The sequence below is a fragment of the Engystomops pustulosus genome, chromosome 6 (assembly GCF_040894005.1).
Source record: "Engystomops pustulosus chromosome 6, aEngPut4.maternal, whole genome shotgun sequence".
In the NCBI taxonomy this organism is placed as follows: domain Eukaryota; kingdom Metazoa; phylum Chordata; class Amphibia; order Anura; family Leptodactylidae; genus Engystomops; species Engystomops pustulosus.
Window position 1 is genome coordinate 170,419,523 of NC_092416.1, and position 13,447 is coordinate 170,432,969.

At 44.2% G+C, this 13,447-nt stretch overlaps 1 protein-coding gene and 1 long non-coding RNA gene across 3 annotated transcripts in view; one reads left to right on the forward strand and one right to left on the reverse strand.

The window, feature by feature from the left end:
* Positions 1-1,574, reverse strand: part of LOC140064979 (uncharacterized) — a 69,104-nt gene extending 67,530 nt beyond the window's left edge. Inside the window, exon 1 of the long non-coding RNA XR_011847838.1 lies at positions 1,285-1,574. This is a non-coding gene — a long non-coding RNA (uncharacterized lncRNA). The remainder of the gene's footprint in view (positions 1-1,284) is intronic.
* CYTH1 (cytohesin 1) overlaps positions 1-13,447 on the forward strand; it is a 36,393-nt gene that overhangs the window by 5,432 nt on the left and 17,514 nt on the right. Inside the window, exon 1 of one of the 2 annotated variants that reach the window (XM_072112354.1) lies at positions 1,488-1,750. The exons of the other annotated variant lie outside the window; for it this stretch is intronic. Coding sequence (XP_071968455.1) covers positions 1,732-1,750 — 19 coding nt within the window. The 5' untranslated portion in view covers positions 1,488-1,731. Of the gene's footprint in view, positions 1-1,487; positions 1,751-13,447 lie in introns of those variants that run through there. 2 annotated transcript variants of the gene reach the window in all.

Genomic DNA, 13,447 nt, shown 5'->3' on the forward strand with positions numbered 1-13,447 from the left:
TATACCAGATTTGCCCAGCCATGCCAATGACCCAATGCAGGCAGGTGGCATATGCCAAATCCAGACTCATACATCAGACAGCCAATTAGAGGAGAATAGAGAACAGTATCAGCTTGTTTACTTCAAGACTTAGCAATGTGCTTGGTGATGTATGGCTTGCATGCCATTGCTTTGTGCTAATGTTAATACCAGCGGAGGTTTGGGTCTTTTATGGCAAATTTTGTGCAACACCCCGTAACTTTCCATCGGGTGGCAATTCGAGTTTCTGTCGTTCCTGAACAAGTTGTGCATGGTGTTAAGGAGCTGCCTTTCAAGGTATCAAAACAAAGGATTTGGGAGACTTATAAAAAAGTATCATAAGGTAAGATAGTGCAGAGTTAGACTAGATAATCTTATACTCCACAAGATGCAAATAAGTGTCTGTTGCTAGAAAATTAGGACACAATTCTGTCGTGTCAGCATAATTTTTATCACACCGATTTTTCTTGGTGTACAAGGCCACACCACTTTTGTCAGACTAGTAGTAGGTCATGCCCAATGTAGATAGTCATACGTTGGGCACTGTCTACAATGCAAAAAATGCACACCTTTGTTTATTTTTTTTCGGTGGCGGCTGACAGTATAGAACGTCACATTCTGTTGTGTTTTTCTACATACTTTAAGAAATACCAAGCATTCCACACCTTGACGAAGACAAAATGAAACTTGGCCTCTTGACTATTAAACGGTGACCTCAAGCTACATTTATCATACAAGCCCAGGAGCTCCTAAAGTGGATGCGACAATCACCGCGTAAAGATACCCTTAAGACTTAATTTTTAAGATTTACGACATTTCGCGTATATGACAATCTTCGTCGTGGGCGCATACCGTGCCGTAACTCGAAGCTGATGCGCCCCAGTGATAAGTCCGTGCGGAGTCTCCGACTATAATGTGTGGACTAAGAATGGGCAGTACATTGGCAAAGATGACTTGGTACGGAATTTTATAACTTGCCTAAATAAAGAATTGGAGTTGTTCCTGACAAGGCTGCATACCGAAATATTTTTTTTTAAATGGATTATAGTCCTAGTCTTCTCATATGGGAAAGCGACACCTTACGGGCCGCCTAAGCCTCCATTTGCGCCGCACCCTCAAATAACGCAACTAGGCGTATATATTTTCCGTATTAACTGCACAACACCCCAATTCTATTCAATATAATATAGGTCCAAGCGTTTTTTTATCGCAGTTTCCTCACAGCACAGTACATATATCTCTATGTACAGGAAGGATGTCTCTCACCGCAGTGTGGGTGTAGCTCTGACTAAATATCTCTCGCCTGCACTATCATTTCTGTCACAGACTCAAGCTTTCCTGTCACAACTCATTTCCCGCCTAAAAAAATTTACGGTCGTGCGAATCCGGGGCGGCGCGCGTCACGTCTGAGAGAACATCGCGCCTTCACTGTGCCTTATATACTCCGCGCTCAGGTGTGACAGAGAGGCCCCGCCCCGCTCCCGCTACGTCACGGGCTAGCTCCAGAATGGCAGGGGTTAAGGCAGCGACTGTGACAGGGATCAGGGTGTGACAGCTTTACCCTCCCCCCTCAGGGTGACGTGTACGCCCGGCCCCCGCCTACTCGCCGTGCTGGGACTTGCATCTGTCAGTACACAAAGTCCTAGGTGGCACCTTGTTCTGTGGTGAAGACGCTCAGGAGACGCACTGTCTACAGGAGCCGCAGCCGGCAAGATGGTGCTCAATACAGATGGTGAGTTTGTTTTTTTGGGGTGATAGAGACCTTATATGGAGGTATGTTACCTGTACATATCCCATTCTATATGTCTATGACCTCATATATCCAAACCTCAGACCATATGGAAATATTAATACATATGGACGATAAATTACGTCATTCCGTATCCGGTGATCGAAAACTGTTATCGAAACTTTTTGAAATATTTGTCTTTTCTGTTTTTTTTTTTTTTTATGTCAAAAGTAACAAAAACTTGTGTCACTTGTAGTTTTTTATTTGATTTCTTTCTCTGTGGTGTTTTTTTTTTATGTAAAATTGTCGTCTTGAAGGCTTTGCTTCAATTTTTATGCCCGGTGTTAAATATTTCGATGATTTGTAGTGATATCTGCCCACAGAGTTTGTTTTGCATAAATGTGGCGTCTGATTGTTCGCTGTAGGTGTGTAACCCTTCGTAGGCTATGGCTGGTTATGTATAAAGACATGGAAACGCAATGTAATGTTTCGACATGACGTCTAACGACGACTTTGATGCTGACGATGAAGAATGTCATCGCGTTGGGACATGCAGTTCTATGCGACAGCGAAACCACGGTTGTTTGATACCCGTTATCACCAAAGTGGGGGAGATTTACATTTTAGGGCTCATTTTGTAAAAATCGACCAAAAATCTGTAGCAAAAACATGATATTTAGAGGTGAGCCGCCCCGACATCCTGATTAGGGGTTCGGTTTCACGACCAGGACATTTTGCCGGATTGGCAAAATAGGGTCCGGAGGTTTGTTCTTAAGTTGAATCTGTATGTAAGTCGAAACTGTATATTTTATAATTGTAGATTCAGACAAAAAATTTTTCACCCTAATGACAATTGGAGTTTAAACATATTTTTTTGGCTGTAATGGGACCAAGGATTATCAATAAAGCTTCATTACAGACACCTTACAGCTGATCATTGCAGTCTGGGACTATAGTAACATCCAGAGAGGTCACCAGAGGTCAGAGGGGTCTGTCTGTAACTATGGGTTGTCTGTAAGTTGGGTGTCCTTAAGTAGGGGACGGCCTGTATAATAAAATAATGCAGTCTGGAGTGTATAGAATCAAAAAACGATCGTAAAAATGGCCAATAATGAGATGAGAAAATGTATGGAAGAGTGAAATTGCTTTTGTTGTTATGTAGGACCCTATAGTGGACTTTTGTGGTGGTCTTGTGATGGTTTACATGCAAGTAAGTGATGCAGTGATTTTATTTTATTTTTTCTTCTTTTTACCGACCAGCTCCCCAGCCCCCTCCCCCCCCATATGCTTTGGAACAGATATATCAGTCGTTTTCGAAGTCGTTAAAAAATTTCCTGCGTGACCTATAGGAACATCTTTGGCTGCTCTCCATGCCCTACAGTAAAAATCAAAAAAACAAAAAGCCTCTCTGTGTTCTGTAAATGTTTGGGTTCTAGTACTAAACAAGTCTAACGCACACAATGTGGATAAATTACGTGTCTAAGAGGGTGGTTTCACTAATGGCATTTGTAGGAAAACCCAAAAATGCAGTTTCTATTTTTTATTTTTTTTTACAGTGCCGCAAACTGATATAACTTTTTTTTTAAGTTCATGTTTTTTAACAGGCTATCAAATGTTTGCCATTATGTTAAAGTTAACTGACCTGTGTCAGTTTCTGCACATCTATCGCATATTTTGACCCTCTCGCCCTACACTTTTAGCGATTATATACGTCCCCCCATACGCCGACAATGGGCGCATGGCGTCACATGGAGCGGTACGGTGTGGCACCGTACCGTTTCATAGGACACGTCCTATCTTTCTAGTGGCTATCTTTCCCCGAAAAACGGGTCGGTGAACCATCTGTCTCTATGGAGAGGGGCGGGGGTGAGCAGCGCTCACCACCTCCCCCTCTCCCAGGCAGCAGCGTGTGCCCGCCGTGCTACGCTTTGGCAGGCACATGTGTATGTGTGTGAATATAGCCTAAAGGAAATCTTCCATCAACATCCATCATGATTAAACATGGCCACTCAGATCCAGGCACTGTAACTGTGGCATCTTCTTATATGTGTTATCCATGGTCTCCTTCTTTCTAAAAGCCACTTTTAAAATTATGTTAATGAACCTTAAGGGCTCTAGGGGGTGATATCAGAGCTTCTCCATACTGCAGCTTCACAGCCTGTACACTGTCTCTCTGCCTGATGTAACCTCACACAGTTGTGGCGTGGAAGGGCTCCTGCACAGTGTAACAGCCTGTGAAGCTCATTATCATCATTTAAAAAGTTGATTTTAGAAGGAAGGAGGCCATGGATAACAAATATAAGCAGATACCACAGTCACGGTGCCTGGATCTATGAGTAATGTCCCTGGTTTATCAGGATGGATTTTGATCTTAGATTTCCTATTAGGTTATGGCAACTATTCTTTCGCATACAATATGCAGTGTTACTCTACCTGAACACCAGAATTTGCTTTATGAGGCTGCAAGTAATGGATCTGTGGTCTGTAGGTTGTGGCATGTGTGTCTTCAACGTGTGAGATCTGATAACGGTAGAAAAGGCTGCCAGGGCCTGTTCTTAATTTTAAGGCTTGAGCAGTCTGTTCAGACACGGGGCTTTGGATACTACGTGTGCATGAGCCCATTGAAATGCATTTGTCCGTGTGCTATCCGTTGAATTAACAAGTATATGAACAAAAAACCCACAATTTTGCAGCAAATTTTCCGTCATTGCTTTATATCTGTCCCAGATTTCATCCCAGCCACAGTGTATCCCAATGGGTTTTATTATTATGCAGCGATATCCATTGTGAGTTTTTGTTGTCCAGCATTTGGGATAGAAATCCAGATGTGACAACGCACTTGTGGATTTGGCTTAAAGGACACCTACCACCAGGATGAAGGATTGTAAACCAAGCACACTTACATACTGGTTTCTTATGCCCTTGTTTTAAAGAAAAAAAAAAAAGGCTTTACAAATTATGCAAATGAGCCTGAGGGGCTCCAGGCTCAATTGACACCTATGGACCCCAGAGCCTGGGGCATAAGAAGCTAATAGAAGAACAGATTCTGCTAGAGGGGGCACACACCAGTATGTCAGCATGCTTGGTTTACTATCCTTCATCCTGTTTGGCAGATGTCCTTTAAATAGAATTTTTTTTTTTTTTTTTTTTTTAGAATTGCAAAATACTCGTACTTGTGTCATCACACTTCTGCTTTTGTGGTAAAGCTCCTACATATCAAATGTTGCCACATTTCTGCAGAACCTGACGTCTTTATCAGCAGTATTGGGAGGTGGTAGGATAAGTTCATTGAAGAGGTCACTGCTGTCTTCTCCTCTTACTTGACTCTGACATCCCCTTTAATATCCTAATGACGGTTCCTTGAAGCCTGTATGTAGGGCACTGTAGTAGTACTATGGATGGCACTATATGGTGCCTCCATAGAAGACAATCAATCAGTTCTCCTCTTTTGGGAAAACAACAAAGGGTTTTCATGTGTTTGATGCTTCTGGTACCAATGTACTGGAAGTAGTGATGTCTCGGTATGTTACACTTCAATGATTATGCTTTAAACCTGGGATCGGCGCATATATAGTATAACTTGCGCAAAGTTCTTGACATCATCACCTCCGTCCACTTCTGGTCTGGTCACTCTCTATTATCAAACAAATACTAAACTTGTCGGGTGGTGGCACACGTGGCGTTTTGAACCCGTTTGTAAGCAGTCCGTTAAAAAACGCATGCAATTTTTTCAAAACGCATCTGTTTTTGACAGTTTTTGCCAATTAGCTTAATTGATAATTGATAAAAATGGACAAAAACTGTAAAAATGCATGCATTTTTTTTTTTTAACCGACTGCTTAAAAACGGGTTCAAAACGCCACGTGTGCCGCCACCCATAGTGGTTTCTTGCAATAGCTGTACTCTGTACTCCTGTAGAAGAACAATCTTGTAGAGACCATGGCGGGTCACTGTTGCACCCTGTGAGTGGCAGAGCAGTCACGTTATAAGCAGTGAGTAAGGACCAAACTGTCCAAAACACGTGAGCTCCAGCTTTACATAAACTTTTTATTATTCTGCTAATGGATACATAATAATAATAATAATAATATATACTTTATGACTTTCATTTATGAGGAACTCCTGGACCTCCTTTCTTCTGTGAATTGCCCGATGCAGCACGTTCTTGACACTATGGGGCAGATTTACTTACCCAGTCCATTCGCGATCCAGCGGCGCGTTCTCTGCGCTGGATTTGGGTCCGGCTGGGATTTATTAAGGTAGTTCCTCCGCCGTCCACCAGGTGGCGCTGCTGCGCTGAAAAGCGCGCGTTGGAGTTCACCGGCTCGGCTGAGTAAAGGTAAGTGCAAGGTCCGCAACAGATTTTTTTGTTTTAAATGCGGTGGTTTTTCCGAATCCGTCGGGTTTTCGTTCGGCTGCGCCCCCCGATTTCCGTTGCGTGCATGCCAGCGCTGATGCGCCACAATCCGATCACGTGCGCCAAAATCCCAGGGCAATTCAGGGGAAATCGGCGCAAATCGGAAATATTCGGGCAACACGTCGGGAAAATCGGGCCCTTAGTAAATGACCCCCTATATGTTTTTTTTTTTTTTTTATGTAGAAGCTATGTGAGCATCCTTTTAAGAAAGTGAGAATATTGGGTACGGAGCCTGGACAACATCTCCATCCAGTGAAAAATGAGTTACCAATGTGATGGCAGTGGCTACGTTAGATCAGATCAATTGAAATGCATTGATAGGTTGAATTTTTCACATTGACTTTCTTTATTTTCCGTCTGGATCTAAAATTTCCTAAAATGAATTGGAGCGAGAGAAGTGTTCATCACTGACTAGCATTAAAATCGTGGCAAACTTCCTGTGGCTGTTTTTTGACAAAGCTTATGGAGTGGAAATAATCCTTGCGTAAAAAAAAGTTAGCATATAAACTCGAGTCTATAAAAAAGACTGTACTCACCTTTCCAACATCCCCCGTAGGTCCTCTTCTGCTTCCGATGCTCCGGTGCCTCCTCGGGTCCTTCGGGTTCTTCCGCTCCTCTCAGGGTTCCCTCACAATGCTAGCAGCTCACAAACGATGACGTTGGCAAGCGTCATTCTGTGTGCCGGACGAGCTATATACTGGGGGGGGGGGGGCAGGCTATATACTACATATATTCTGGGGATGCAGGCTATATATACTACATATATACTGGGGTGGACAGGCTATATACTACAGGGGGCTGGCTATATACTGGTGGGCTGTGACCAATGCATTTCCCACCCTCGGCTTATACTCGAGTCAATAGGTTTTCCCAGTTTTTTTGTGTTAAAATTAGGTACATCGGCTTATACTTGGTCTACTTGTGCTCTAGCATATACGGTATGTTAGTTATTGAACTTGGCTTAGAGTGGGCTCACTTATCATCCAAGGTCCATTGTGTTTTCTCCTGACTGTTTTGTAGAAGAGGATTGTCTGCTCTCTATTATTGGATGCGTCTGTACTTGTTTTCAAGGGCGGTGGAGGTAAAACCTCTAATAATCGCTTGGGAGTTTTCAGGTTGTTCTGTACCCTTAGGTTCAGGTGCGTTATTATCCTCTGTTGAAGTAACCAATTTCTCTCTCTCTCTCTCTCTATATTTTTTTTATGTGCGGCTCATTGTAGAACTGAAATCTTTTTGGGTGTAATAATTGAAGGGGTTATCCAGGGAACATAACTGCAGGTCTTCAGTGCTGAGTGATTTTATTTCATTTTATTTCCCCCTTCCTGGTTGCTACGATTTTGAGATATGGTCTGAAGGACCAGGATGCAGTGCCTTTTCACTGTCATAGACTGCTGGCCCAACTTGGGGGTCACATGGTCTCCCCTCACTAGAGTCATAGCATAATTATCTCCTGTGACTGAGGGGGCTGTGCTGAACAAATTCAGCTCAACGTGGCTTTAAGATGGTGCATGGGCACTTACACATCAAACATTAATGCTCCCATTCTTTGAAGAGTGAGACCATGTGTCCCTGAGTTGAAGTGTCATTGTAAGCAAAAGACATCTAGCAGAAGCCTCGCCGTCCACTGGTAGGCTGAAGGACATCTAGCAGAAGCCTCGCCGTCCACTGGTAGGCTGAAGGACAACTAGCAGAAGCCTCGCCGTCCACTGGTAGGCTGAAGGACAACTAGCAGAAGCCTCGCCGTCCACTGGTAGGCTGAAGGACAACTAGCAGAAGCCTCACCGTCCACTGGTAGGCTGAAGGACAACTAGCAGAAGCCTCACCGTCCACTGGTAGGCTGAAGGACATCTAGCAGAAGCCTCGCCGTCCACTGGTAGGCTGAAGGACAACTAGCAGAAGCCTCGCCGTCCACTGGTAGGCTGAAGGACAACTAGCAGAAGCCTCGCCGTCCACTGGTAGGCTGAAGGACAACTAGCAGAAGCCTCGCCGTCCACTGGTAGGCTGAAGGACAACTAGCAGAAGCCTCGCCGTCCACTGGTAGGCTGAAGGACAACTAGCAGAAGCCTCGCCGTCCACTGGTAGGCTGAAGGACAACTAGCAGAAGCCTCGCCGTCCACTGGTAGGCTGAAGGACAACTAGCAGAAGCCTCGCCGTCCACTGGTAGGCTGAAGGACAACTAGCAGAAGCCTCGCCGTCCACTGGTAGGCTGAAGGACAACTAGCAGAAGCCTCGCCGTCCACTGGTAGGCTGAAGGACAACTAGCAGAAGCCTCGCCGTCCACTGGTAGGCTGAAGGACAACTAGCAGAAGCCTCGCCGTCCACTGGTAGGCTGAAGGACAACTAGCAGAAGCCTCGCCGTCCACTGGTAGGCTGAAGGACAACTAGCAGAAGCCTCGCCGTCCACTGGTAGGCTGAAGGACAACTAGCAGAAGCCTCGCCGTCCACTGGTAGGCTGAAGGACAACTAGCAGAAGCCTCGCCGTCCACTGGTAGGCTGAAGGACAACTAGCAGAAGCCTCGCCGTCCACTGGTAGGCTGAAGGACAACTAGCAGAAGCCTCGCCGTCCACTGGTAGGCTGAAGGACAACTAGCAGAAGCCTCGCCGTCCACTGGTAGGCTGAAGGACAACTAGCAGAAGCCTCGCCGTCCACTGGTAGGCTGAAGGACAACTAGCAGAAGCCTCGCCGTCCACTGGTAGGCTGAAGGACAACTAGCAGAAGCCTCGCCGTCCACTGGTAGGCTGAAGGACAACTAGCAGAAGCCTCGCCGTCCACTGGTAGGCTGAAGGACAACTAGCAGAAGCCTCGCCGTCCACTGGTAGGCTGAAGGACAACTAGCAGAAGCCTCGCCGTCCACTGGTAGGCTGAAGGACAACTAGCAGAAGCCTCGCCGTCCACTGGTAGGCTGAAGGACAACTAGCAGAAGCCTCGCCGTCCACTGGTAGGCTGAAGGACAACTAGCAGAAGCCTCGCCGTCCACTGGTAGGCTGAAGGACAACTAGCAGAAGCCTCGCCGTCCACTGGTAGGCTGAAGGACAACTAGCAGAAGCCTCGCCGTCCACTGGTAGGCTGAAGGACAACTAGCAGAAGCTTCTTTCTTAAGTAGAGAACTATTAAAGATCCAAACTGATATCTTAAATACTTTTACCCCATTGAAATATGAATTGTAGGTCATCTGACTACAACCTTACAACTTGATGTTGTTTCTGTTCCGTTGCTATTCCTTTAAAGAATTGTTGAGTAATTTGCCAAATAGGTGTTATCATATAATGTTGTGTATGGAGGCCCAGTTTGATTCTGACAGCTGTGATTGGTCCTTATTGATACATTGTTGTATGAAGACCCACAACTGGTAACACCCACTTGGCCAACTACTCATAATTTTGTACGCAGAATAAGAGCGGAACGGAAAATCACAGTCCTAAGAAAAGATGCTCCCGGATTCTTACTGGGTGGGAAACGGCCTCTGCTGAAATGACTTTTTTTTTTTTCTGTTATCTTCCATTAAAAAATTTTCAGCATATTTTGATGGCAAAATGTGATGAAACGAGGTCATTGTACTTCTGGTCAAAATGTTTTATTTTAATAGCTTGTTTTCAACACTTCCTGTGTCATATGATAAAATCAATTAGCGTCAGCAGTTTGAGTAATTTTCCCATCCTAGATGCCATTTACTGTTAATTTGACATAGTCTTGTAAAGTTCACGACCCAGTTGACACGGCTGGTATGTGTCCAATGATCATCTGCTGCTTATCCCAAATAGTTTATAAAATGAGAGCTGAGCTCTGATTGGTTTCCATGAACAACTAGAACAGTTTTGCTCTGACGCTTCTGATAACCCTCCCTTCTTTTGAGTGTCCTTTGCTCTTCATCGTTCACACAGTCTCTTTAAATTGCGCTCCGAAACATAAATAATTCAGTCGTAACCAGAAAATGCGATTCACGCGATCAGTAACGATCACCATTCCAAGTGAATTACGTTTCAAAACGCAATTCATCCATAAAGTGTTACTCCAGCTCCAGATTTAAAGGACATCTACCACCAGGATGAAAGACTCTATGCAAATGAGCCAGGAGGGCCCCAGGCTCCATTAACACCAATGGAGCCTGGAGCCCCTCAGGCTTATTTGCATAGAGTTCTTCATTTTGGTATGGGTTTTCTGGTGCCATTGCACTATTACAATGTAGATGGTAAAAGCCACAATGAAATATCCTGCAGAATAAATTGACATGTAACACCTTAAAAGCCTGCATGACAGGTTACTTTTTTTGGGGGGTACATACAAGGACTATTGCCCACGAGCGAGTCTGACGCATCATATGTGAGGTGTACTTGTCAGAGCGTCCGACCAAAACGCTCAGAGATCAAAACTGGGCCGAGTTCCGTCCTGGCCGAGTTCCGTCCTGGCCGAGTTCCGTCCTGGCCGAGTTCCGTCCTGGCCGAGTTCCGTCCTGGCCGAGTTCCGTCCTGGCCGAGTTCCGTCCTGGCCGAGTTCCGTCCTGGCCGAGTTCCGTCCTGGCCGAGTTCCGTCCTGGCCGAGTTCCGTCCTGGCCGAGTTCCGTCCTGGCCGAGTTCCGTCCTGGCCCTGACATTTCAACAAGTAAATGATACAGGTTTAGGCAAATTAGTCACATTGGAACTACTCACAGGCAATAGGCCTAAATCTCATCTACTGTTATAGTATATTAGGCTCCTGCAACTTTGTTACGGCAAACCTATGGCAAGTACACTCCAGGCCCAGCCTAAGGGTAGTTTCACACACACTGGAGGAGATTAAGTAAAACTATCAAACTATGAGGTAGTGCACAGATGGTCCTTTACTTGGCCAGATTTATCAAAATAAGTCCCATCTGGTATAGGTTATGGCCGGTTGCCCACAAGCAAGTGTGTTCCAACAAATTAGCTCCATATGCGTGTCAGATTTACTGGACCAAACCTAGAACTACTGAACTAAACTCTGCGTGTCGGTTCAGTGGTTCTGTGTTCCGTCTGGTAAATCTGGCCCGCACATGGAGCTAGTTTGTTGGAACACAGTTGCTTGTGGCCTTAGACTGGTTGTGACAATTGTCACTGTCCACATTTTTTTGTCTGGAACTACAATTATAAAATATACAGTTCCGACTTGCATACAAATTCAACTTAAGAACAAACCCAAGGAACCTATCTTTTACGTAATTCGGGGACTGCCTTGTGGATTAAAAAGGAATCAGAATTAAGAAGGATGGACGTAAGTAGCGAGTCTTCATAATACGCTTATTATGTATGACCATTGTCCTCATCCTGAGAGATAATAACCCTATTGCTAAATAATAACGAGTCCTTCTTACATCAGAGGAGAGGATCACTGAGGACGTCTTGTATTAGTTACTTCTTCCTGACTTCCCTTCTCTGCTTTCATTTCTGCACATTAGAGCCGCGCCACTCCCATAAACATCCTCGTAATAAAGGTTATGTCCAGTGCGCAATCTTATCACCACGGTAACGTCATTGTTTACCGTTAATAATCGAATATTCTTATAATGATCCTATAAAAGGACGGAAGTCGACAATCATTATCTCCGATAATACAATGTTGGTTACATATTAGTTTGTAATTTTCCATGGGGCCTGAAGCCACCGCGATATTTCCTCTGAGATTTTTTAAAGGGGTTTTTACAGTAACATGGGCAGCACTGCTCAAATACAAGTGTGAACGCTCGTCTGCGAGCAGATACAAGCGCTTGCATTGACGAGACTTCCCGAGAGCTGGGTGAAAGGGGGTGGGAGTGGGTGGTGGCTAGGTTAACAGGCAGTAGGCGTGCATAATTAGTAGGCGTGCATAATTAGCCATGCATAATCAGTTGGCATGCATAATTAGTAGGCGTGCATAATTAGTAACTGCAGACCGCCTCTGCCAAAGCGTCCAACGCTAATTAGCACATTTTAAAAGTTGAATTTTTTTTATTTTTTTGTCCGAAAAAAGGTATTTCTCGGACTCTGGGACAGTAGCCCTACCAGTAAGGGTATGTGGTTAAATCTCGTGTAGCCCGGTGGTAGATTTCCTTTAACTTGATACTCAAAGGCAACTTTTTGATTGGTCAGTTTTTAGTAGTTTTTACTTTTTTTTTTTTTTTAGTCCAGGGATGATCCTGCAGGTTGTGGCTTATAGAAATATGTAAGTCATGCCCTAGGGCGCACTTTTCTTTACATATGAAAGGTCATTGATCCCGTAGTTGCTTAATCCTTATGGGTGGTGACGGAGGGAATAGAGGGTTTACAGTTCTGTGTAGATACATTTTTATCTCTGTAATATAATAGTTGTGCAACTTTCTAGTATATCTGCTGCTTCTATTGATTCCAGGCATAGATTTCTACATTACCAGACAAGGATTGTCAATTGTCAATGTATATGGCTTATAGTCAGGGACAATAACACAGCGTAGTGCGCCTTTCTTTTAAAATTTGCTAAAATAATCCAGAGGTTTTATGTGAAATCCTGAGAGTAGCAAAGTGAGCAGACCTCACAGCCCACATACAACAAAAACTTTCAGTGCAAGAACTGACCTGTGCTGTGGATTTTCCGATCCATAACATCCCAATTTTATTGTTATAATAATAATAATTCCTTTATTTGTATAGTGCACACAGAGATTACCAGATCAGTCCCTGTCCCCAATGGAGCTCACAATCTAATCAAACTACTTGGAGTGTGGGAGGAAACCGGAGGACCCGGAGGAAACCCACACAAACACGGAGAGAACATACAAACTCTTTGCAGATGTTGTAGTTTTGTTCCAGATTTTCCCCATTGAGCTCAACAAGGAAGTCAAAATTTACCACAAAAACTGAATTGTTGTGGAATTGTTCACACCTACATTAGGGTTTTATTTTAGGGTGCACTTACATGTTGTGTTTACATTGAGGAGAGTGTAACTAAAACTGCTCCAGGTTCCATTAAAGCCTATGGAGCCTTGAGCTCCTTAGGCTCGTTTGCATCATTTTAAAAACCTTTTTTAAAAAAACAAAAAACAAACAGGGAATAAGAAGATAAAAGAAGAACCTCTCCGAACTAGAGGTGGCACACACCAGTATGTCAGTGTGCTTGGCTTACAATCCTTCATCCTGGTGGTAGATGTCTTTTAAGATGGCTTTAGCCCTTTAATAAATGATCTTATGATCTACTTTTTCTTTTTGGTGACTTTTTAAAAGAAAATTTGAAGTCATAAATCTGACTAGCGGTAGTTCTATGTTTACGCCGGTATCGTGTAGGGGCCGAAATAGTCCTGTGCGACTTTTTAGCAATA